The sequence below is a fragment of the Babylonia areolata genome, chromosome 1 (assembly GCF_041734735.1).
Source record: "Babylonia areolata isolate BAREFJ2019XMU chromosome 1, ASM4173473v1, whole genome shotgun sequence".
In the NCBI taxonomy this organism is placed as follows: domain Eukaryota; kingdom Metazoa; phylum Mollusca; class Gastropoda; order Neogastropoda; family Buccinidae; genus Babylonia; species Babylonia areolata.
The window spans coordinates 30,091,580-30,118,415 of NC_134876.1; the positions used below are offsets into that span (position 1 = coordinate 30,091,580).

The following is a 26,836-nucleotide window of genomic DNA, read 5'->3' on the forward strand; positions in this document are numbered from 1 at the left end:
ATTTTTACCTGTGAGCGCGGGACTGTCACAGCAAGGGTCCCAAACCAAAGAGAGGTAGCTTTGGGTTCAACACACGAGAAATGAGAGAACTGCGGCAATGAAGTCCGCAATAATAGTTTTCGTCGCCATCGGCACAGCTTTCATCTTGCTGGATACAGGTGTGTATTGATGTGTTTTGTTAGCTAACGATACAGAAAACTGTCCTGTCGCGCGTCAACCTAACCAAACGTGACGTAGTATGTTAACTTGCGGACGGATGACGAACGCGGAAATGACTGTTGCAACTATCAATTTCGACTCGAAAACTTCAAATATCATGCGTCGTGCCCACGAAACCTGGTGAACAGTACAATACATTCCAAAAATATTTGTATTAAAAGACCAAGTGTCCCAGCGGGTTAAATTTGGATCTCAGATGTGGTGTGTGTGTGGGGGGGGGGGGGGGGAGGGGGTAAATCACTGATCTAAGTGGGGGTAAATTCCGATCTCTTTCCACCGCGAACACTGGACCAGTGATCTGAACGAATGAATGCGGTGATTTTATTTTTGAATTGTCCAACACGCAATGATATATTTTTGGAGGAAAAACAGCGACGAAAGATCGTCTGTGTCCGGCTAAAATGAAGTTTGAAAACGACACAAATATCACCAGCACTATTAAGTATTATGTATCAGGCCGATAGACATTTTATATCACGATGTAGGAAATTGATTTAAAAGCATGGAAGAAAAATGTTTCTGTGTTTGGCAATTCATAGTGAAACTAATCAGCTGTGTTGATAAAGAATCAGACACACACAAACACACACTCATACACACACGCACACACACTCATACACACACACACACACACACACACACACAACTTTGTTCTCTCTCTCTCTCTCTCTCTCTCTCTCATATTTTGTGTCAGAAAACTATCCTCAATATTTATATAATATACACACTCAGCTGTATAAGCTGATATCAGTTATGTCTTTGTGACCATGAATATGCTCTTCTCTTTTTTTCATTTCAGCCACGTCAATTGTTCCCATCAAATGTTTCGTTTGCAACTCCTTTCATCAAGCTGATTGTGCCGACTGGTTTGATAACGTGACCCAGCATCTTGTCAGATGCCCAGATGGCTACAGGATGTGTCGCAAAGTGGTGCAGGAAGGTATGGACAAGCCTTTTGATTTATAAGGATGTTTCTGCTTTCAGAAAGAGCCTTTTTACAAATAAAGTTGATTTTATCAAAATCTGTTTATTGTGGCGCATGTTAAATGAATGATCATGTTGTAGTGATTGCACTTTATATGTTCAATGTTATGTGAACTCAAATTTCTGTGAGTTTACAAATAAATTAAGTTGCATCCCATATTATCTAAGTATTTATATTCTGTATGTTTGAAATCTGTTGAGAGAATGTTGACATCTTGTTAGATCTTTGCCCAGTCATTAAACAAACTCACTGTATCATTGTTTATTTTAATTGTTTCTAAGATTGATCAGTCATTGTTATTGCTACAAGTACAACAAGGAATTGTGTAATAAAGTGAAACATAATTGTCAGTTTAGTCAAATTGTTCAAAACCCTTCCTGTTTCTGTGAGCTTCAGTTTGAAGTCATTTCACACAATCAGTCAAGTCAGATGATATTGATGCTGAAGCTATGTTTGTGCATGTAGGAGAATTGTTACAGTTGTTCCAGTTCATAGTGTAATATGCAGTGTAGTATGTTGTTAAACAGAGTTGCTTTGTTTTGTGTGTTGCTGCTGCGCTTTTCCTTCTTTTTTTCTCTCTCTCTCTTTTTTCTTTTGACAGTTGGGCTTCAGTTTGAAATTAAAGTCCTTTAAAAATTTAATAAAAAAAAAAGAAAAGAATTGATGCAGTCATTCAGTGCATTTGACTTAATTTTCTCTCCTCTGTCTCTCTGCCCTTCTTGCACAGTGTGGCTTGATGACCACTGGGACGTACGCTACATCAGGCAGTGTGCAGCAGATGGGGTGATTGGCGATCGCCAAGGCCGTCATTGTCAGGAGAGGTATGGATCCTACAACGTCCGCATGCGTTACTGTCACTGCGATAACCAGGACGGCTGCAACTCTGCACCAGCACTGATGCCATCAGGAGGCTTCCACCAGTTTTTGCCACTTGTTGTGACTTTGATAGCAAGTTTTATGCCTTACATACTGACGTGGAGGTGATCGCACTTGATTACATTTCATGGAGTGCTGTTGACGTAGAGCTGCCTTATCATATCAAAGAAGAAGAAAATTCTTGGATGCTTTTTTTTTTTTTTTTTTATCTGGTCCAGTTATGAAGATGGAGAATGAACACAGCGGGGGGGGGGGGGGGGGGGGGGAAGAAGAAGAAAAGAATACAAACAAGAACATGGATAAGTACTTGAATATTCTATCATTCCGCCTTTCCTCTCACCCATGGCCCCTCCCTCTTCTCCCACCACCATTTTCTATTTGAAGAAAGAATATCCAGATGTCTTTATGCAAGACGAAAGTTAAAATTAGTGTCTGTGATCATACCAGATCCTCATCATGCATGGCCTTCTATTTCTTTTTCTGAGAAATCCTCCTTGATATTCTGTCTCTGAATTTTTGTTCAGTATAACTGCGATTTAGAATGATGCCACAGACCCAGCATGTATTTACCAGTATGCTGCCTTTTACTGGTACATATAATGTTGCACAACATTTAGATCAAAATCACTTTCAGATTAACTGTGTGCTCACTTCCTCCCTGCCAGATAGCCCTCAACTGAAAAAGAATCCAACACCACAGAGTTTGACATCATGTGCTTTTTGCCAGTTTACGGTAAATGGATGCAATTCTTTGTGATGTTAAAAGAATAACAGTAATGAATGAATTAAAATTAAAAAAAGAAATGAAACTAAAATATAAAAAAAAGTCAGATAGACATGTATACACTCCTCAACGCCCCCAACCACTCCCTAAATATGCTAAGAAAATCCAGGCAGTGGGTACAACAATACTTGTTTTTGATATAATCTCAAGATGTGCCAGACTGTTCTAATCTGGTGAATGCTAGGGGGGTAGGTGTTGTTTTGACATGCAACAAGAAGAAGAAATCCACACATACACCCCTGAACATCTCCAAACATGCTCACCAAATCCAGACAAAACTATCTTGTACATCAGTGCTTGTAATGTTGATGCCATTTCAAGGAGGTTGTACATTTTAGCTGGAAACTCATTTTCTTCAATTGTAAATAACTATTTTTTTCTGTGTTGTTGAAGCAAATCTTTTTCAAGAAGATTCAGAAGGCTGAAAAAATCTTAACTACAACATTACTTTTTTTGATTGCCTTCACTGAAATCCTAGAACAAATCCTCAGTGAATTATCTCATGAAAAGTGTGTATTTTATGAATCTGAAATTCCATCATCCTGTAAAATCTTGACAGTTATATCCTGGAAAAATAAATTTGAGACTATATGTTTTTTATTGACTGGTCTTTTACGAACACATAATCTGTGTATTTGGAAAATCTAAGCAACAGCATTGTTAACATGTTTCTGCTTTGTTAAACCAGTTGTTTCTTATGCTAATCTTTATACATTATGTGTCTCCTTACTTCCCAGACTCTCTTCCTACAATGTCCTTGCATGTGTGTAATATTTGCACACACACACAAAATATATGTGTGTGCTTGTTGTTGGCTTTTCCAATTCAAGGCTGAATTACATCGATTACAAAGTGATGTTTGACATCAAGTAATTAAGATTTACAGGTACTAATTTCTGTCCAGAAAACTGCAGTGAAGTAGAAACTAGAATGTTGCCTCGATCATTCCTTTGTATGTGTCTGTAAATGCATAACATGATTACCTGATAACTGAGGCTGACCAGTCGAAATGTTGCATTAGTCACATGATTTCTTTTTGCTGTGTGTTGGGTTTTAATCTCTTTTTTTTTTCTTTCTGTTGTATGTCAGCAACTGTTCACATGTTGATGTTTTTTCTCTCCCACCATTTTTTATTTATTTCAAGATTCCATGATTTTTCCAGAGATATATTTATCAAGAAAATCCATCTGTTATATCCATGATCTGCATATTTGTGGTGAAGAAGATTTGTATAAAATATAATGTTTGTTTGGAAAGGATACCATAACCTGCACATGTCGCTTCTTTTTCTCTTGTTGGAAAATCGAGAGCAAGGAATGCTTTGTACGCTTATTTTTTTGTAATTTGTCTTACCTGGATCTTCGTACATACTTGACCTTTTTGTATATATGTCACAATTACCCCCCCCCCCCCCCTCTCCCTCCCCCTCTCTCTCTCTCTCTCTCTGTCTACCAGATCTTGTTCTCAGTTCAGTGAATAAAAAAAATAAAAATAAAAAATGTGTGAATTTACCGTTGGAAAAAGAATAATATAGTTTGCAAAGATAAAGGTAGGGAGAAAGTATGTGGGGTCTTTGCTTATTTAAATAGTTCAAGTTCTTTCAAAAAACTTAACTTCAATTATTTCCTCCAAGGTGTTTTTTTTTTATGTACATGTACTTATATAATTCCATGCTGTTTTGTTTTCATTATTTCATTCCAGTTACAGTGGCAACACAGTTGCTTTGATCCACATTCAGTGTGTGAAAGGAAATGGATATATATGCATAAGAAAAAAAGAGAGACTGTGTGCATGAGTGTGTATTCATTCTTCATATAGATATATGATGCATTCAAACTAAACATGAAGTTGTATTCACATCCTGTCATTTTCGTGCGATAATATTACTTCTTCTTGTTTTTTGACATACCGGTTCAGCGAGCAAGATGTAGAAATTCCATTTAGTTAATCACTTTTTCATTATTTGATCAATCCATTTCAATTTTCATTGCTGGTATATTGTATAATAAATGTATAGTTCACTTTTACAGAAATAAAAAAATTTTATAAACATTTTCTTGTATGATTGTGAAGGTTATTCAGAGTGCAAGCATTTTTGTTGCCCTGTGTCACTATGTGTGCATAAACACAGCTCAAATGATGAATTCTGACTAATTTATGACACATCTGAAATAAATGAAAAGCAATTACACAAAACCATTCAGTTTAAAAATGAAATTTAACTCAACACATTAATGAATATTTATATTCTAAGTTTAGAAATATACCAGATTAACTCTTATTATACATGATTAACTCTTTTTCTCTGAATGCCAAGTATTTTCCTATCTTCTAATAAGTACAAAATATAATTCTGGTTTAATTATTTATACTTAAACTCCAGTGATAATTCTTGCCTCCTTCCATTGGTCTCGTATTGTTCATGCACAAAACCAAACAAGCAGAGAGCATGGGGATTTCATGGCAAGGGATGATTAAACCAGAATTATGGATGGCAGAAGGTACACATGCAGAAGATCAAATATCCATGTTAATAGTCCCGTGATCCATGTTCATATGCAGTTGGTTATGGAAACATATACATACCTAACATGCACAATCCCAAAAACGGAGTATGGCTGCCAAAGTGGTGGGGTAAAGTTGGTCAGACTCACAAATTCCTCCTGATGTTACAATTAAGTGAAGGTCAGACTTGAGCACACCCCACACATGGATTAAATATGAATGTACAAACTTGCCCCAAAATAGTTTGTGAATCTTTGCCAGCATATAATTATATCATGAAATAATGTTTCTACTTGTATCACAAAGTTTCTATACACATACAACCACAATGAGTAGATGTTATATACCAACACTGCTCCACACGCTCAGAATTGTTCTTTCTGGTGACATTCCAGTATCAGAACTTAATGGCCTTTACAATCAGTTGATATATATGTACATGTAGCCGTGTTTTGAACCTAAGTGATATATTATAAAGGGGATGGTACAAAAGAATTACTGATGATTTACTGAATTAAAGAGTATGAAGGTAAAAGGATAAAAAAAAAAAAATAATAATAAAAAGATCAGCATGCAGGCCAGAAACATGAAGAGGCCAGTCACAAAAGGTTTTTTCTATTGTTTTATTTACAATAGTTATGAGAAGATAAGAAGAAGAGAATTAGACAATGCAGTAGAATATTCGGCAGCTGACTGTGTGTGTGACACGCTCGATGTGTGCTTGAGAGCGGCACCTCGGAAAGTGACCGGCGGACAAGCAACAGTTTTCAGGGGGGTATGGGGGGGCTACTTTCACTTGGAGAGATGCTGCATTTTCCCAAGGTGAATGGGGGAAAAAAACCAAAAAACTTGCCTAACCTTATATATTTTCCCTATCTGTTATGGAAGTAGCTGCATGTGGAGCTGCCAGCAAGCTACCAATTATTGGCTGTCTTCCCAGCAAGCTAGGACCAATGCCGGCCCTGAACATAGCCTGATGCTGTGTCAGGCTCACAAGTCACCACTCCCACAGCAAAGCAAAACAAAACAAAGAGGAGGATTGTTGGGTAGGCATGTGTGGGTAGTGAGAGGGTATGGTGTAAGTAGAGATGGAGGGGGATCGGGGGATCTGGTAATCAGTTTCCACTCCATACTTGGCAGCAGGATTCTGTCAAGAGTGGTGTTTAATGGAGGCTGCTTCATCCACATTGATGTTTCATTCCCTAATGGTGCAAGTGAAGAAAAAGAAGTGCCGGTGCAGTGTATACACAAGATAACCCTAACTGCTCATCATTGTCTTCTTTGGGACTGCGTTGTAACAGGCTGCAGCTTGTTCTGCCAAACCATTGTGAGCCTTGCTTTCTTTCTTCACTTCCGAAGGATCCACCACCCAGGATGTTCCATCATGGCACGGTGTTTTAGTGGTTCAAGACGAAGCACTCAACACATCGCTGTACTGCTTCGAGATTGTCAATGTTCCTCTCATTCTGAGCCAGCATATTTAAGAATCGTGAGGCCTCACGAAGGTGAGGTATGCTCCTTCTCTCCTTCAGTTCAGTAGAGCTGACATTGAAAAACCATGGGTCTTTTTGGCTTGAGCAGTGATGGCGTCATTGTGTTGATCCCAGGTGTAACATGCCGAAACCTACACCTGGCTAGTTTATACCCTGAATATGAAGTACCCTATAGGCTCGTTTAACCCCCGAGTTTAAATCAGCCTAGGCCATGCCATATCCCTCGATCTTGGCCGGAATATACCCCTCGTGTACACTTCGCCCATCCAATCAGTCTGTATAGAATTTTTGTCAATAATGATAATGTTCAGTATGAAAACTTACATTGCGCTTCCGCAGTTCCCAACGTTCAAGGAGCTTTACAATTGCTGCAAAAACATAATCACTATGGAAGAATGATATGATACGTTGTATAACACAAACATGTACAAAAGCTTTATGAAGAAAAATCAACATAAACCATCCAACAATTTCAAACATAGTGCAATGAACTAAAATCTCAAAATAGAAACCATTACATATAACTAAAACACACACACGCGCGCGCGCGCGCGCACGCGCGCAAACACACACACACACACACACACACACACACTATTTGTTGCAAGTTCTGCATAAACTGACTGCATATGTTTTTTCCTTTGTTTGAAATCGTAATTACTTCAGTACGGGGTTATTGGTCTCAAAATTGGATAGGTCACTTTCGCCCATTTTTTCCTTAACGTTTTTTGGTTTGTTTTTTTTTTTTTTTTTTTTTTTAAGTTTTTTTTGGTTGTTGTTTTTTTGTTGTTGTTTGTTGTTTGTGTGTTTTTGTTGTTTTTTTTTGTTTTTGGGGGTTTTTTTTTTTGTTTGTTTCAGTGTTTTGTTTTCGTTTTTTGATTTTTGATTGAGAATAAGCACATTCAGTCTTCTGAAAATTCAATTATTGTTTAGACCAGAGGGTATTTTAATTTTGTGGAAAACACACGGCGAACCCCCGGCAACCCCACCACCCCACACACAGAGTGAGTGGGGAGGAGAGGAGTAAAGCGGCGCACGCACAAACACCACTGTCTTGCTGCCTGCAGAGATGAACGATACGGTCAGTTCAGTTTTCTAGCGACGAAAACCGTAACCCTGACAAGGCCCCTTGAGGCTGAGAGTGACAGCAGCCCAAAAATGAAAAATAATTTCATAAAAGTGAAAAAAATCAAAGCCACCCCTTATAAATTCTAAACCAATTTTAAACATCACATATGCTCCTTGAGAGAATACTATTCGTTCCAAACATTGACACACCTGTGCGCCCCTCTTCGAATCGGGTCATCACAGGTGTGACAGCGAGAAAGAGGCGCTTTCAAAGACGGAGGTGACACATTTCTGAGGTACGCCACAATGGCGTCCGCGGAGAAGTACCTGGCGGTCTTCACGTTATTGTCGTTTTTTTCTCTGGGTAAGTTCCATGTATGTAGGGAGGTGGCATAAGTCACGTCAGGTTTTTCAAAAGTCATATTTAAACATGTTCGTGAGCCGATTTCAGGCGCGCTATTCTGCTGATGAGACGTTCATAAGATGTAAAAATGTGCGAATGTTTCCAAACACTTCCGGTATTTTGCTTTTTTGTCGCAGGCTCGTATTCTTGAGGATGTTCTTTCTTCAGAATGAGTCGACAGGGACTCCTGTTTTATTTCGCTTTAATTTGTGGAAGTTAGACTGTCTGAAGATGGTACTGATAGACGCTGATTGTGTATCACTTAGCTAGACACTGACTGTGTATCACTTAGCTTGTACTAGTGGTGCATTCAGAATTAAGACGATGACAATTGCTAGATGGGTTCTCAGGTAGTGAGAATTTCACATCATCAGTAGAACTTTGCGATTACACACACACACACACACACACACACACACGCACGCACGCACGCACGCACGCACACACACACACACACACACACACACACACACACACACACACACACACCTGACCATCACTGACAATGCGACTACACGACGACACACCATCACGGAGAGGAGGACGTAAAGTCTAACACACACACACACACACACACACACACACACACACACACACTTTGCAAGACACTTCAATTTGAATTTGGACGGTGTTTCCTGATGCTTAAAGTTCTCAAAAGAAATGGCAAGAATGGATCTGAGTGGTAATGACTGACTTATCATGTTCTTTTTGAATATTGAACAAAAGAATGTGTTTGTGTGTTTTGATGCATTTAAAAACCAAGATTATTAATGATGATAATAAAAATAGAAATAAAAAAGGGGGGGGGGATATGGATGGATCATTAACTAATTAACTTGAGAATGTTCAGAACGAACAGGCATGCCAGTCAAGAAATTGTGATGGTGTTTTATTATTGTAACCATTTTAAATAACTGTTTCTTGAGTAGCTGATATCAAAATTAAAAACAAAAGCCTACTTTACCATGAAAGCAAAATAATTGATTCACCATCAATACAATGATCGCGAAAGAAGAAGGAACACGGAAATAAGGGAGACAACAACGTATTTTTATTTGAACTGGATGCAGAAATACGAAATAGATTGCGTCCCTTCAAGCTTATTTTTACTTCTTTTTTTTTTCTTTTTTTTTTCTCATAAAGTGTCCAAGATGATTTACTGATTACAAGCAACACAAGAGATGACAAAATAGACTCCAGTGTTGATGGTATCATGAATGATGGGAATAGCAGCAAAAGAGACTGGAAATGTTGTGGACATGTGTAATGTATGGCAGGGATGAAAGCCAAAAATAGAATATATTTGGCATTCAGAATGAATGGCTGCATTCATGCTGGAAATGAAATTCTACTTTTACTAAACTATACAGTGTAATGCAACAATACACATTTATATGATGTCACTGTAATTGCCTCCTGCACTGAACATCCCAACAGTCCATCGTTTAATTCTCATTCTCTCTCAACTCCTTGTCCCCCAACCCTCCACCTCCACCTCCACCCCTTCGTCACACCTCATACCTACTGTTTTTTGTGAGCATGTGTTGTGATATGAATGAATGTGAACATGTCTTAATCACCTTGTAATAAATCATAAACAAGTATTTAAACCAATGAGAAGATGATTAATAATAAAAATCCAACATGTATTCAATGCTTCTGATGTTCGGGTTCTGCCATCTAGTGTTACAAGTGTGACAGCAATGAAGACATCACCTGCCCCTGTCGAGAAGAATATTTATCTTATGATTAATATATATATATATATATATATACACAACATGTTTTGAATGTTTTTGATGTTCAGGTGCTGTCATCCAGTGTTACCACAGTGACAGCAATGAAGACATCACCTGCTCCTCTCAAGAAGAATATTTGTAATTTAAAAAAATATAAATGCAACATGTTTTCAATGCTTTTGATGTTAAGGTGCTGCCATCCAATCTTACCAGCGTGACAGCAATGAAGACATCACCTTACTCTCTCGAGAAGAATATTTATGATTTAGAATTATATATATATACAACATGTTTTGAATGCTTTTGATGTTCAGGTGCTGCCATCCAGTGTTACCAGTGTGACAGCAATGAAGACATCACCTGCCCTTCGGAGGAGGCCTTTGACACCACCAAGAATGCTGTGGTGGAGTGCAACAGTTTTGAGGCCCATGTCCCTGGCCAGTTCTGCATGAAGGTTTACCAGGAGAGCCCTGGGTGTAAGTGTTGATTTTCAGATGTTTCAGTGTTTCATTTTCAGATGCAATAACAGCTGCACAGAGTCGGTTGAGGGGAAAAAAAAATTCTCGAGTGTTGATAGTTACTGTGAATTACTACAGGAGACTGCAGTAAATGATCTCCGACTGGGAGCTGCTGGTAAAAATTATTATGAAAGACGTATTTAAACTTTTTTTTCTATCTCTTTTTTTTTAAAGTTTATAAGTCAAAATAACTTTTTTTTTCTGTCTGTCCACCTGTCTCTGTCTCTTTGTTGTTGATTTATTATCACTATGTACCTAGAATAGAAATTAAAGTATTTATTTATTTATTTATGGAAATCAAATAGAATAAATATGAATGATAATGATTCTGTTAAAGTCCCATTTACTGATTCATAAAGGATTTAGAACATTATCAATATGATATCTTTTTTCCTTTTTATTTTTATTTGTTGCAACAGCTAAGTAAAGGCATTCAAGCAAACGTAATTATGATGTTTGCTTCTTCTTTAACTGCTACGCAGTCTTGACATTAACTTGACAGAACCTTGGGTAGATGTCCATAACGGTTTTAATTATTTTTTTGAACATTCTGAAAATGCTGGATATAACAGCGACCTCTGAAACTGGGTTGATACTGTATCTTTGTATAAGTTTCCCTTTTGTAGTCTGGAATTGTGATTTGTAACCATTTAGAAAATGAATTAACTTACGTTTTTGTTTTGTTTTTAAAATTTTATCAAAGCCTGTTTTCAATAAAGAGGGCATTTGGTAACAACAGGGATTTCTTGAGATTTAAAAAAAAAAAAACGTATCACATATGATTTTTAAGAAACAGTAGTTTTTCATAGTTTATGTTAAATTTTCAGGGGGCGGTTGGCAGAAAACAACCAGACGGTGTGGATCGAGGACAGACTTCGGTAAGAATATAATTTTTATGCTTTACATTCCTTGGGCATGGCTTGGGAGTCTGTCGTTTGATTTAAACATGACTTTTTGTGTGGGAAATCTTGATATAATCATATTGAAATAATCATGCATTTTGCATAGGGTTGGGTTTTCGAGAGCTATGTGTGTGCTTCTGCAAAATGATTATGAAGTCTTCATGCTATTTTCTATGTGCGTAGACAGATGTTAACTCACACAAACATGCATATGCATTCACGCACAACCAAACACACACACACACACACACACACACACACACACACACACACACACACACACACACATGTATACACACAAGCATTGTGAACATTCAGATGATCGCAAGAACAAATTCATTGTCTCAGAATGTTGCAAGGTGATATTCTTCATTGTGAACTTCTCTATCAAACAAAAACACAGTCGTTTTATGTGTGTATACCCTGGTGCAAAATTCAGCATGATGAGATGTCTGATGTTCCAACAGGTGTGGCGTGGGGGTGCCGGTGGACCTGGGACTACACAGGCGTGTTCCGAGAGACCTGCTATTGTGAGGACAGGGATGGATGTAACAGTGCCAGCCTTCTCTCGATGTCTGTACTTTCTGGCATCCTTGTTCTTCTGGCCTCGTCTACAACACGTTGCTTTGTGCGTGATCTATCTATCTATATCGTAATATGCAACAATGAAGCTCTTTTCTTCTGTTTTTTTTTTCCTGTTTCAGCTAATGTATTGTGGTTAAGTTTCATGAATGTATCCAGGTTTCAGTTGAGTTGTGGTGGAAAAAAAATGGAGAGAAAAAAGAAAGCAAGCCATGTTTTCTTTTAACCGTGATGATTTGGATATGGAGTTACTTTTGTTTCTTAAAGTATCCATTTGCTTCAGTAAATGAGCTTTGTGATATTGTTTCCTCTTGTTTTCCATCCAGGGGAAGTATATTCAATTTCCCCTTTAAGATGCAATTTTCCTTTTCAGTAGAATGAGGGTATAGACCAGTGTCAAACAAAACATTGGTGTATATAAATTAAACAAAACAATTGAGGTGTCCTTGGTTACTATTTTCTACGGTTCTGTTGACCCAAGCCTTTTTACTTCTTTTTAATTTTTTCAAAAGAAATCATCAGCATTCTATTTCTAACAATGAAAAATAAATTAACTCTCCTTTTTTTGTCAGTGTATGAAGTGTCAGAGATGTCAGACCCCTTTTGTAGCTCTGGGAACATATAAAGGTGTGTTTGGGGAAACACAATAATTTTCATATCTAGCAAATGAACATCCAGTTCCTTGTTATAAAATTCTGTTTTGTTGTTGTTGCATATTTGCTACTGCAAATCTGTGTGCATGCAAGTGTGTGTGTTTGTTTGTATTTGTCACTCTGTGTGTGTGTGTGTGTGTGTGTGTGTGTGTGTGTGTGTGTGTGCTTGTCACTGTGTGTGTGTGTGTGTGTGCTTGTCACTGTGTGTGTGTGTGTGTGTGTGTGTGTGTGTGTGCTTGTCACTGTGTGTGTGTCACTGTATGTTTCAATGTATGAGAGTGTGTCACTGTGTGTGGGTGTGGCGTGTGCAAAAATGTTTTCATTCAATATGTGAAAATGAGTATGGATTTATCACTTTACGAATGTGCTATTGTGTGAGTGTGTGTGTGTGTGTGTGTGTGCGTGTGTGTGTGTGAGTGAGTATGTGTGTATACATGTTGACTGTGTGCTGTGTACTGGTATGTGTTAAAAGAAAATGGAGAGAAACAGAGAGGAAGACCTAAATTACGAAAATGGCGTGAATCAGCGAGTGGACTGGACAACAGTCAAAACCAATGGGTCTTTACTTATCAAGAAAGCCCAGCCAATATATCATACATATCAAATTGTAATATAATGGTATTTTCGAGACTTTGCTCTTTGTAAATAGCTTGGTGCATGTTAATTGGAAAACTTTGAACTGGTATCATGAGCATTTCATTTAGTTTTTTGTTGTTGTTTTTTTTGTAGTGTGCACTATATCTGGTTTTTGTAAATTTTGTTTTTCTGTCCTGTTGAGTTTGATTTTTCTGGATTTTTGGTGTAAGTTGTGTATCTGGTTTGATAAGTTGTATATTTTTTGTTCTATGATAGTTGATCCTTAGATTATGTATTGATTGTATAGTAATAACATTCTACATGACATTTTTAACATTGGGTTGTGATCTGTAAGTCTTGTTTTCTCTGTCAGAAACCTTTTGTATCACAATTTGCCACACAAAACTTGACACATTACCAAATGTTCAATGAAATCACCTTTATTCAAATTATTGAAATGATAATTCTTATGTTTTTATTCACATCTTTATTTTTGTTTCATCATTTTATTTGTGTAGTGCATCATAAGTTTTCTTGTTTCTGAATTTCTATTTTATATGACTGACATGGTTAAAAGTTTAAAATGGTGCCTCAACAGATATGATGAATAGGTACTAATTGCATTTTTAGATTGTTCTGATATCTACATAATTTCCCAACCAAAATTTGTTCTGTCTCTTGAAAGTTCAAACCCACTAGCAAACCATTTGGGGATGGTTCTTGGAGAAAGCTGAATAGGTTAGTGCTTTGTCACCATAGCAATTATCCCAATTAGGTGTGTGTTGATTTTTTTTTGTTTTTTTTTTTGTATGGTTCTTATTTTTTTTCATTTCCAATATTCCATAGACTCTGTGAGAAACATAGAGTTGGCGATATATATTTCTTCACTTTAAAATGAGCGGTAAGATTGAGGATCATAATCACATGGAGATCATGAAGATCTGTATTGGCTGCCTGACAGTGGCCGTGTAGTCTGGCTGGCTTTCATCTTAAAAGATGGCACCAACCATGGTACAGAAGATAAGACGCCTGGCAGATACAATTACATGCAGTGTCGATGGTCAAAAGAAAAAAAACGACAACATCTGAGTGGTACTCAGAGGATGAAGACCACTCAACTTGTGCACCCAATCTTTCCCGTTTGAGCCAATGGCATAAGACTCGACCATGTGGAAGTTTAAGAATCGGGACAACAAAAAAGAATGAAAAAAAAAAAAACATGCAATGATATTTGGACTGATAATGGGGACCTCAGACCTACAGCCACCCAGTCATCAGCCTATCATGATGCTAAATGCTGCACCAATTGGTGGGTAAGGGGGGAAAAGAAGAAGAAGAAAAAAAAGATGAATGCCTTAACAGTGAGAAAGGCAAAGATTCCTTGACAAGAAATGTGAGAGATTCCTCAACATGAAATGTGAGTGCAAAGGAAAGGATAAAGAGATTCCCTGGCCAGAAACATGAGTCAGAAAGGTGAAGAGAGATTCCTTGAAAAGAAACACAAGTGGGCAAGGCAAAGAGAAAGAGACTTACAGTAGTAAGTCATTGAGCGTTGTTGTGATTTCCAGAGTCATAAGATGGTTATCATTCCCTTGTTGAAATCTTTGTGTTATATTTTCTTCTTTCTATGCATTGTCCTCTGTCCAGTTAAAGCCTTGTTGTGGCAGCATTGGCATTTCTGTTACTTTGATGAATTAGACCCAAATCCGAGCCGGTAAAGATGTTGTTTGGCTACCTTCAGAACAGTCCATCCAGTTGTTTTGACAACCCTGTTGCCTGTCACACTTTCACACTGTGCATTCTATAAAAAAAAAAAATGTAATTTTTGTAATGACTATCAACACCTGAATAGCCACTACCTGTGACTGTGACAGCTAATAATGCATTGTTGACTTTTGTTGCAAAAATGATCTTTTTGTAAAACGAATAACAGTCCAGTTCTTTGCTGTTTGCGAGTAAAAATTAAATATGAATATGATGGAGTGCACACTGAACTCTTTTCAGCATTGTCAATTTGGCTGCCATGGACAGTATATTCACGTGAAAAGAAAGTGTTGGTAATGTTTTGAAATCACATGCTGTTTTATAACCGTCTTCTCTTTTGAGGTCAGTGCCTGATCACATGTGACACATTAAAATGCCCATCTTCACATGAGCTAAGTATGACACGTTTGAGATCAATATTTGATAAAAGGCATGGTACAATGATAACTATCTGTTTCCCAGTGAGGGGGAAAAAAAGGAAGGCATATTCATGATGTTTGTGCTACCATTATACAGGCATTGCCATCATAGGCCTGAGAAAACAAAGTGCATCGATACTAATTACAGTGTGTCACATTCAGTCCTTCAGTCACTTGTCTGCTTTAAAGTTCATACTATCTAATGTTTTGAACATCTGATATATTTATTCTAAATGATAGCAAATTGAACATATTCATTTCCATTCCACATCATGGATTTTTTTTTTCAGTGCTCGTTTTTAACAATGTGGTAAAAGATTCCATGTCTTTATAAGTCCATGCTTCTTTTAAAGTTCCTGCTCTGACAGTAACAACATTCCTGTGAGCAGACTGCATTACTCATACAGAATAGTTATCATATCAAAGCTATTTTCCTGTATATATATATATCTTCTTGTATCGAGCCGCAGATGTTTGTAACCAAGCACGTTTCTGCTCTGTCCAGTAATAATACATTCCATATAAGATTTGTTAAATTCATGCAGTTGAATGTTATTTTCAAATAAAATTTGTTCTTTTTTTATTGCGCTTGATGTGTCATGTGGCAGAAAATTTGAAACACACACACACACACACACACACACACAGTACAATGCAGACATAAAAAAGCTTACAAGGTCCTGGACATATATGTACAATTTGCAAATGTTCAGTAAGAACCCCAAAACAAACATACATCAGGAAAAGTTTCAATCTTTCAAGTTGCTCAACTTGCATTTATTTTCTGCAGAATATTTGTAAACATATTCACAAACCAATGGCAACACACAAATGTTAAACTATATCTCCAACCCCCCACCCACCCCCTTTGAAAGTTATCACAGTTGGTGCTACATTCCAGTAAACACGTCAGTATATATACATAAAGTGCATTACCAGCAGAGAGACTGGTCATGTAGAAATTCAGCATGTATATATAAATATGTTAAAGGTTTCTAATTCAGCAGCAGAGAAACCACTCAGCAGTAAGAAGGAAAAAAAAAAACGTCTCTGAAAGGCTCAGCAGTCTCATTAAAAATCTGAAAATATTAAAACTGTCAGTACTGATGTCAGCTTATGCCTTAAAATGATGACAGAAACCATGAAAGTGTAACATATGGGTTTCAATTCACAGAGTGAAAAAAAAAAGTACAAAGCAGAATAAATCAAAAACAAGCATCAAAAGTAAACAAAGATTAATTTAGCAGTGTGAGTTAAAACAAATATTAACTGGATCCAACTAAGACAAGAACAGACAACAGAGTATTACCAACAAAACATAACCACTGAACTTCAACTTTGTGATAACATTCAAGAACTTTCTTGGAAATGTGACATAAAAATTATCACAGCGAAAACATACCGAACGGAAAATACTGCATGTTCAAAACAACGTATTCTGTTCACCCTGTTACTTCTTTCTGCCTCAAAGAAAAGGAAGAAATGGCCCATCTCTTTACATTCAATTTCATAATTGGGTTGTTTTCATCTGATTGAATTGGTCATACTTTACCCGTATTTACAGTGTAACAGCTGGAATATAATTAAACTTTTTATACCATGGGACAAAATCTGAAGTTTCAAGTCTCCACTGTTGAACTTAATGTGGATCTGTTATTGCTGCAATGTGAGATGAGGACCTTTTAAATTTACACCAAATTATGCAGGGCATGTACATATTAGGCACACAAAAAATGTATATATATATACATGGTATACATAATTGTACACAATAAAAAATATATATACTGGCTACCACAATTACATAAATGACATACACACTGGACTAGTATACAGTATCACACCAAACATTTTCAAAGTAAAAAGCACAACTCAAAACAAGAAAAAAAACTTTTTTTTTATGAAAGTCCCAGCTGGTCAACATAGTTTCAAATTTATGTACAAGTTTGGTTTAAGAACAAAATAATTAAACGTGTGAGTGTTATGCAAGTGTGTGTGTGTGTGTGTGCGCGCGCGCACACACGTGTGGGTGTGCACGTGCGTGCACAAATGGATGAAAATACAAAATTTAAAAAAGTCCCATTCGCAGTCAACTGATGTCTCAACTTCTCACGGTCACTGAAGGAGACAGCACCAGTCAACATGGCTGATGAACTGACCCCTACATTTTTTATTCAAAATTTTAAACAACAGATGTCGTTTTCTATTTACAAAAGAAACCACAATACATAAGATTCCGTTTCAGTTTGGTAGTTCCTTGGTGTATTTGATAACCTTTATCCACATGTGAAAGTGACACATTTATCAGCATAAATCATGTTAATTTTGAGCTACATAAAAATGAAAGAAAAAAAAAGAGATTTAAAAAAAAAAGAGATTAAACCAGAAAACTACCAATCCATGATCATTACCTACAAGTAAATACACAGCAGGACAAATCTTGTTCAAGTTTTTTGTATTTATCTTTCAAATATGGCTATGATATACTCTTCAAGCAACATAATCCATAATCAAATCAAACATGATTGAAACCTCACATTCACAACCATAAACATTTTCAATGTGTTAAAAGGATGAAAATTAAACTTAAATGTCTTGATCACTTCATCCTTTAACAGCACATCATGTTAAATGCGACCTATAGTTTATTCACTGGAGGAAAACACATTACTGACAAGTGTCCACTTCATAATGTTCTGACAGTTCCAGTTTTATGCCAGCAATGAATAAACCTGTATCCTAAGATTCACCAGCAGTCTGGTTCAGTCTTGAATACACAACAAAACAGTTTCGAAAGTACAACAAACCACTAAATGGAGGAAACAAAGCGCAGAAAATTTAAATAAGAAGGGGAAATGAGATGCCAAAGAACTGCAGAAAGTTAAAGAGACTTTATTCCCAAACATGACACGACAAAAAATCAGTCAATTATAATAACACTACAAATAAAATATGATGAACTGATACTCCAAACGAACCTGGAAAGACAGCCATCCTGCCTGATAACAGCAGCAGCAATATCACTAAGGAAGAAGAAGTACAAGGCCTGGGGGAGGGGGGGGGCGAGGGGGCAGGGGGGGGCGGGAGAGGCAAAGGGGGAGGGGGAAGGTCACAGCATTTAGACTGGGACCAGAAATATAACATGACATAAGTTATACTAAGGCACTGTAACCTACCCATCAATCTGACAAGACATGATAACAACAGAAGCATAATAAGATGGCAAGGCAAATCAGAACAGCAACACCAAAAACTTATCAACAGTAAGAACACAAGATCCTCAGGGGAGAAGACCTATAATGCAAAAAAACACACAAAAAAACAAACAACAAAAAAAAAAAAACCACAGAGGAAATCGGAATACACTCATACAGTTTATCAATGGATAACAATCCATAACGTTACCTCAGGCAGAAGGGAGGACGATTGGTGAGGAGCGGGCAGTATGGACAAGGAAGAATAACAACTCCAAGATTAAAAAAAACGACAACCACAATCAAACAAGCCGACAGCAGCAGCAAAAACCACAAATAAAAAGGCACACAAGGAAATTCAACGGAATCACAGAAAAAACAAAACAAGAAAAAAAACCAAAAAAAACACCCGCACTTCACCGCAAAAAAACAACAACAGTACAGCAGGAGCGAACAAACAGCACGGAATCCCAGGTGAAGAAGTGAGAGCGTGAGGCACCACCACCGCAAGGGAAACAACTCTCTTCCCCGACGACAACTCAATCGTCCAGCTGACAGAGGGCGGCAACACCGCGGTTGATCCAGTGGGACTGGGGCTTGTCGGAGGGCAGCCTGATCATGAGCACAAAGTTGGTGGAGTGGCCGGTGGTGGACAGCACTCCACGACGTGCTGACGTCTTGTACACGGGGCACAGGTAGTGAGGCTTCTCCGTGAACTGGTCCCTGCGGTTCGGCTTGAGCCAGATCTGGAAAAGCTTGAGTCAAGGGACTGGCAGCACATTTTTGAATGCAGGGGAGAATCAGTGCTTAGAGCTTGGTCTCCGACCGAGGATAGGTGTTTCATGAGTATCCATATCAAATCAAATCAAATCAGATTTAAAAAGGCTAAAAAAAAAAGGACTTGAGGAAGGCCTGTTCTTTATCAACGATAACCAGGAAATACTACACTGAATTAAAGTGATATTAAACAGCAAACAAAGATGCATAAGAAAATCTGTGCAGGTAATTTTTCTTTTAAAAGACAGAAAATAATATTCAAAAGTAACTAAGATGTATGATTTAATAAAAGTGTACTGGTTATTCTTTCTTCTTTTTCTTTCTTTTTTTTTTCTTCCAAAATATAAGATTATATTATACAGAACAGGTGATTAAAGAGAATTCAAGATACACAATGATATTAAACAGAAAAACAAATCTGTAAGAACAAACTGTACTGGTTATTCTTTTTTTACGACACAAAATTATGAAATAACATATAGAGTGGGTTTTTTTTTTAAAGGATAGATATTCATTCAAAACCGCTAACAAAGATTTTTTTTTTAAGGATACAAAATTCATTCAAAACAGCTAACAAAGATGCATATTTATAACAAAGCATACTACTTTTCTTATTATAACCAATAAGCAATTGTCGTTGGGGGTTTATCCGTTTTGTTGTCCATTTAGTACTACAAAAGCGTAGGTGCAGCAGATCAGACAAGGATACCACCGGTATGGAGTCAAAGAGGATTTTGGGCAGGGACTCGCCAATCTGCATGTTGTCTCGGTCCCAGCGCGCTCCTTCCATGAACAGGCCCTGTGGACAGGCATCCATCCACATGACACATGGTTCTTCAGCATCAGACATTCCCGTCACCATCATTCCTTCAGACCTTGACGTTACATCATCATGCTAAAGCACACAGTGCAACAAGCCCACGGATTTAGTTTTGACATATTTGCAACAAAACCTTTGTCTCTACAAGCACATCGATTTAAGTTTTGAAACATTTGCAACAAAAACTTTGTCTTCAGTTAACTGGCTGTGTGAACAAACAGACATAGAAATAATTTATTTCCTGTTAACAATCTATTTTTTCTGCTCTTACCTGCCTTTCACATGTTCTGAGACATACTAAACATGGGAGAGCAAAGAAGAAGAAAAAAAAGTTAATCTGATAATGTCTTTGTTCTCAAGTGTGAACAATGACAATTTCTTATAGAATTCATGTAACACACACTTCAGCACTGAGTGTTTGACTCAAATATTGTGGAACGTTTATATCTGCAGTGAGAAGAATTCAGTGAACATATATATATATATATATACATCATAAACAAACTCAAAAAGCAAAGCCAGAAGAAACGAACTACACAACAATATCAGAAAGCTGTCACTTACATAGACGTAGGCCCCATCCTGGGGTTTTTGTGGCATCTCCTTCTCTGCCTTCATCACCTCAAACTCAAAGCCCACCAGGTCGATGGGGATGCTGTAGCGACGGGCGTAGTTCTGAGACACACCTGGGACACACAAAGCCAAAATAAATACTACTACTAATAATGATAAGGATGGGTATAATTATAATGTGTTCTCCCTCCTGGGCAAAGGGGTCCAAAGCACAACAAACAATTAACATCAGTATGGGGGAAAGGTTGAAAAAAAAAAAAAAAAAAAAGAACAAAAAAAGAACAAGGCACTAAAACCAAGGCTCAAAAAGCTAGATAATTGTTCAGTCACATTTTTGTGTCTGCGTTTATTAAAAAGAAAACGCACACACACACACACACACACACACACACATGCACACGCATGCAGGGCACACACACACACACACACACACATGCACACGCATGCAGGGCACACACACACACACACACATTTTTGTGTCTGTTTATTTATTAAACACACACACACACACACACACACACACACACACACACACACATTTTTGTGTCTGTTTATTAATTTAACACACCCATACACACACACACTCACTCTCACACACACACACACAAACACACACACACAAACACAACACAAAAAGTCATACAAGTGGCTTGCCTTGAACAACTTACTTTTTCTATTGTATTTTCATTCTTTCAGCATACCTGGGCTACAACTCACATGTGTAAACAGGTTTTCACACTACTTTTCCACCGTCACCCATTGGTCTGAGCAGGCTGAGGAGAGTGTGAGACGGAGTCATGACAGCAGGTTAAAATGACTGAAACACCGGAGAAGAGTAGTTTGTCTACTTCTGGTGACTATGTCACAAGTTTATTTCTGACAAAGATGTCTCCTACTACCCAGAGGACGTCTTGTACACAAATGATCTTTGCATGCACTGAGTTTTGCTTGGCGTTAAGAACTTTTCTATGACTCTGGAAAAATTCTTGCCACTAAGCAAACTTAGTGCATGCTACAACTGTTTGTGTGCACAGCGCAGCGCCCCTTGAACCTAATGCCTGCTGACCCTCACACACATACACAGCCTATCCACCCTTCTTCTTCGTCTTTGTTTGTGGGCTGCAACTCCCACGTTCACTCATTTGTACACAAGTTGGCTTTTACGTGTATGACCATTTTTACCCTGCCGTGTAGGCAGCCATACTCCATTTTCGGGGGTGTGCATGTTGGATATGTTCTTGTTTCCATAACCCACTGAACTAACTGGCATGGATTACAGGATCTTTAACGTGCGTATTTGATCTTCTGCTTGCGTATACACACGAAGGGAGTTCAGGCACAAGCAGTTCTGCACACATCTTGACCTGGGAGATCGGAAAAAAATCTCCACTCTTTTACCCACCAGGCGCTGTTACAGAGATTCGAACCTGGGACCCTCAAACTGAAAGTCCAACGCTTTAACCACTCGGCTACTGCGCCCGTCGCCCACCCTTCAGTGCACAGCAAAGGTAAGGCTGTTTCAAATGACGACAACTCACCAGTGAGGAAGGACTGAGTGAAGTAGAAACCTGACAGCCAGAAAGTGCTGGGAGCACCCGCTTCGATCCAGTCCTGGAAGAACTTCAGTCTGTGGACAAAGAAACAGATGCTTCAGTTCAACAGGCAGAGATATGTTGTGGGTTTTTTTGTTGTTGTTGTTGTGTACATGTTCACTGGGCCCACCACTCAGCTTATATCACAGAATGATGTAAGCTTACAGTTGGGCCAACAGCAAAGTGATCTCTGTGTGATGAATGGTTTCTCCATTACAGTGGGATGTCATTTACAGCTCAGTCTTTTGTAAAGGACTGTGACTCTCAGACAAGGCGGCAAGACTGCACTGGCTCTTAGTGCTGCAGCCTTGGGGGCTAGTTGGCCTTTGAGAACCATCCCAATGCTGACTGTCCTAAAACACTCTTTGCCGAGAGAGTGGGGATGTAACTTGGGCAAGACATTCTCCAACATAATCAAATTCTAGCCCAGATAGCTGGGACAGCAGTTGCCTCCTCCGCTGTTCTGATGGTCGTAGTCGGACATATCTATCATACATGTGTTTTCTACAGCAACACAGAGAGAAACCAACAGTTGCTGGTTTTCTGCACACACACCCCTCCCTCCCCACATCCCACTCCCACAGCCCTCGCACCCTGTCCGAAGTAACTGAAATGTATGATTTTCATGTCACTGTAACATGCCAACTACAGCCAAAGACAAAAAGTGCACATGCACACATACACATGCATGCATGTACATACATATACAGACACATACATGCATGCATATTCATACACACATACACACACACATACATTCATGCATGATCATACATACACACACACACACCCATACATGCACACATACAAACACATATCCATACATGCACACACACAAAAAAACCCCACACAAACAAAAAAAACAACCAAAAATCAACAAACAAACAAACAAAAAACCCCACCTGCATCATCAGCCACACTCTTTCCTCACTACCCTCCCCTCATTACCCCCACCCCACCACCCACCACCACCATGACCATTAACCACCACCAACATCTACCTACCCACCAACCCACCTCTGCAGGAGATCTAGAATGTGCGACCCCATAGCCTTGAGGGAGAGGCAGGACTTGGCCAAACACACACCCCAACCCCACCACACTTTCATCACCATCACAACAACCACCCGCACCTCCATACAACACCACCCACACCCACACCCTCCCACCCATACCCACCAACCTCAGCAACAGATCGGAGGTGTAGGACCCAACTGCCTTCAGGGAGGTGTAGGACTTGCCCAAGCCCACACCCCCACCCCACCGTACTCTTTCATCACCATCACAACAACCAACACCACCACCATCCAACACCACCAATCCACACCCACACCCACCCACCTCTGCAGGAGATCAAAAATGTAGGACCCCCTAGCCTTGAGAGTGGGGTAGGACTTGGCTAAACCCACGCCCCATCACCATCATATTCTTACGTCACCATCACAACAACCAACACCACCATCATCCAACACCACCAATCCACACCCACACCCACCCACCTCTGCAGGAGATCAAAAATGTAGGACCCCCTAGCCTTGAGAGTGGGGTAGGACTTGGCTAAACCCACGCCCCATCACCATCATATTCTTACATCACCATCACAACAACCAACGCCACCACCATCCAACACCACCAATCCACACCCACACCCACCCACCTCTGCAGGAGATCAAAAATGTAGGACCCCCTAGCCTTGAGAGTGGGGTAGGACTTGGCTAAACCCACGCCCCATCACCATCACAACAACCAACACCACCACCATCCAGCACCACTAACCCACCCACACCCACCCATCCAACACCACCAACCATTCCACACACCCACCCACCTCAGCAACAGATCGGAGATGTAGGACCCCATGGGCTTGAGGGAGGGGTAGGACTTGGCAGCCCAGACGGCTGGCACCTTGCCGATGAGCATGGAGTTGAAGACCTCCTCCAGCTCGGAGCTCATGACCACCAGGCCCTTGATGGCCTTCTGCAGGTTCTGCAGGGAAGAGCGCACCACCTGGGTCAGGCGGTTGAAGCGGATCAGCTCCTGGCGCAGCACTGTGTTCATCGACTCGTCGTACACCACTGGGTACTTCTTTATCACCTGTTGAAGAGTTTGAATACAGGATTTAGAGAGAGAGAGAGAGAACAGAATCTTTTGATCCAGCAAGGCCAAAGCTCCATTTGAACGGGTGCGACAGGCGCAATAGCCAAGTGGTTAAAAAAACATAAAGCGTTTGACTTTCAATCTCAGGGTCCCGGGTTCGAATTTTGGTAACAGCGCCTGGTGGGTAAAGGGTGGAAATTTTTCCCATCTTCCAGGTCAATATATGTGCAGACCTGCATGTGCCTGAACCCCCTTCATGTGTATACGTAAGCAGAAGGTGATATAGGTACGTGAAAGATCCTGTAATCCATGTCAGCGTTCAGTGGGTGATGGAAACAAGAACATACCAAGCATGCACACTCCCAAAAACACAGTATGGCTGCCTACATGGTGAGGTAACAATGGTCATACTGGTAAAAGCTCACTCGTGTACATACAGGTGAAGATGGGAGTTGCAGCCCACAAACGAAGAAAAATGGGTGTGAACATGTATTACATTCAGGAGGACAAAGCATGCATGATGCCATCTTCCCACATACAGACAGAAAACATACCAACATCAAATAATTCATATGAATAATTTCAGAAATAGAAGTATAAATGATTAAAAAAAATCTTTACTTCTCAAAACACATTATATTCAAAAGATGTCAACTGTAAATGAATGCCTTATAAAGATGCACAGCTAGATTTATTGTTAGTCTAAAATCAGTGGAGTCATTGCATTGACAAGACTCATCTGAGAGAGAGAGAGAGAGAGAGAGAGAGAGAGAGAGAGAGAGAGAGAGCAAAGGCATGTTCATTAGGAAGTGAACAGGGTCCAGGCAGGGCAGTGTCCTCTTCGTCTCCTCCTTTCTTCTCTCTGCATTCATGAGCTATGATTCCCACATTCTTTCTCACATTTAAGAGTAGGCTCTTATGCTTTTAGGTGTATGACCTTTTTCTTTTTTTTTTTTTTTTAACCCAACCATGTAGGCAAAATTGCAAAATCCAAAACTCAAAATTCACAGGTGTGAATAAAAATTATCCACCCATAGCCTCGGTTCAGTATTGTGAAGCAGCCCATGCTTTCATTTCATCCATGTTTGTTTGATGTTTTTTTGGGTTTTTTTTTAATCCATCACAAAAATGGAGGGGATACAACAGATAGCAGAGACTGACAACAAAAGTAGAAATTAAAAAAAAAAAAAAGGGAAGCCATCAGGAGACAACAGATAGCCCACAAAAATCTCAACGGCAGTCTGCTTCATGCGCAGAGCAGTTTCACATCAGTCTCAGACCACAGGGATGGAACCGAGACCAGTGGTAATGTTCCAGAATATATCTATCATGGACCAGAAAAAGAAAGGTAAACATACAGTGCCATACACAACAACAACACCACCAAAAACAACAACAACAACACACAAACACACGCACACAACTCCACTTACAAACTCAATGTCAAAGTCTTTGGGCAGTTTCCCCAGGATGTCATCAGCCAGATCCTGGATGACTTCCCCTGACGATTTCCCACCTCCCCCAGCCTGTCTTGGCAGTGTCAACAGGATGCTGTCGAACAGCTGTCAACACAATGCAATGTGAATAGCAGCCAACACAATGCAACATTAATTAACAACTGTCAACCCAATGCCGCAACCACATTAACAACTGTCAACCCAATGCCACAACCACATTAACAACTGTCAACCCAATGCCACAACCACATTAACAACTGTCAACCTAATGCCCCACTACATTAACAACTGTCAACTCAATGCCCCATCACATTAACAACTGTCTACACACTGCCCCACCCACATTAACAACTGTCAACCCAATGCCCCACCCACATTAACAACTGTCAACACAATGCCCCACCCACGTTAACAACTGTCAACCCAATGCCCCACCCACGTTAACAACTGTCAACCCAATGCCCCACCCACGTTAACAACTGTCAACCCAATGCCCCACCCACATTAACAACTGTCTACACAACGCCCCACCCACGTTAACAACTCTCAACCCAATGCCCCACCCACTTTAAAAACTGTCTACACAATGCCCCACTCATGTTAACAACTGTCAACACAATGCCCCACCCACGTTAACAACTGTCTACACAATGCCCCACCCATGTTAACAACTTTCAACACAATGCCCCACCCACATTAACAACTGTCAACAAAACGCCCCACCCACGTTAACAACTGTCTACACAATGCCCCACCCATGTTAACAACTTTCAACACAATGCCCCACCCATGTTAACAACTGTCAACACAATGCCCCACCCATGTTAACAACTTTCAACA

At 39.3% G+C, this 26,836-nt stretch overlaps 3 protein-coding genes across 3 annotated transcripts in view; 2 read left to right on the top strand and 1 right to left on the bottom strand.

Moving 5' to 3' along the window:
• The first annotated feature begins 21 nt into the window (after window positions 1–21).
• Window positions 22–4,918, top strand: LOC143281611 (UPAR/Ly6 domain-containing protein crok-like). The gene is made up of 3 exons (XM_076586860.1): window positions 22–158; window positions 1,019–1,159; window positions 1,932–4,918. The coding sequence occupies exons 1-3, from the start codon at window positions 98–100 to the stop codon at window positions 2,186–2,188; spliced, it is 459 nt and encodes a 152-aa protein (XP_076442975.1). The 5' UTR covers window positions 22–97; the 3' UTR covers window positions 2,189–4,918.
• A 3,223-nt stretch (window positions 4,919–8,141) lies between these two features.
• On the top strand, window positions 8,142–16,069 carry LOC143281629 (UPAR/Ly6 domain-containing protein crok-like). The gene is made up of 4 exons (XM_076586878.1): window positions 8,142–8,294; window positions 10,387–10,548; window positions 11,418–11,468; window positions 11,960–16,069. Exons 1-4 carry the CDS (start codon window positions 8,237–8,239, stop codon window positions 12,298–12,300), a joined length of 612 nt encoding a protein of 203 aa, XP_076442993.1. The 5' UTR covers window positions 8,142–8,236; the 3' UTR covers window positions 12,301–16,069.
• LOC143281620 (dynein axonemal heavy chain 3-like) overlaps window positions 13,106–26,836 on the bottom strand; it is a 101,366-nt gene continuing 87,635 nt past the window's right edge. The window contains 6 exon segments of the mRNA XM_076586869.1: window positions 13,106–19,426; window positions 20,167–20,256; window positions 20,842–20,963; window positions 22,389–22,477; window positions 24,271–24,536; window positions 25,973–26,101. Coding sequence (XP_076442984.1) covers window positions 19,220–19,426; window positions 20,167–20,256; window positions 20,842–20,963; window positions 22,389–22,477; window positions 24,271–24,536; window positions 25,973–26,101 — 903 coding nt within the window. The 3' untranslated portion in view covers window positions 13,106–19,219.

Excerpts from the sequence above, each read along its gene's own strand:
- LOC143281611 (XM_076586860.1), top strand. The coding sequence starts at position 98 with ATGAAGTCCGCAATAATAGTTTTCGTCGCCATCGGCACAGCTTTCATC. Across the intron at positions 159-1,018 it reads TTTCATCTTGCTGGATACAG|CCACGTCAATTGTTCCCATC; the intron begins GTGTGTATTGAT and ends TTTTCATTTCAG. Across the intron at positions 1,160-1,931 it reads TCGCAAAGTGGTGCAGGAAG|TGTGGCTTGATGACCACTGG; the intron begins GTATGGACAAGC and ends CTTCTTGCACAG.
- LOC143281629 (XM_076586878.1), top strand. The coding sequence starts at position 8,237 with ATGGCGTCCGCGGAGAAGTACCTGGCGGTCTTCACGTTATTGTCGTTT. Across the intron at positions 10,549-11,417 it reads TTACCAGGAGAGCCCTGGGT|GGGGCGGTTGGCAGAAAACA; the intron begins GTAAGTGTTGAT and ends TTAAATTTTCAG. Across the intron at positions 11,469-11,959 it reads TGGATCGAGGACAGACTTCG|GTGTGGCGTGGGGGTGCCGG; the intron begins GTAAGAATATAA and ends ATGTTCCAACAG.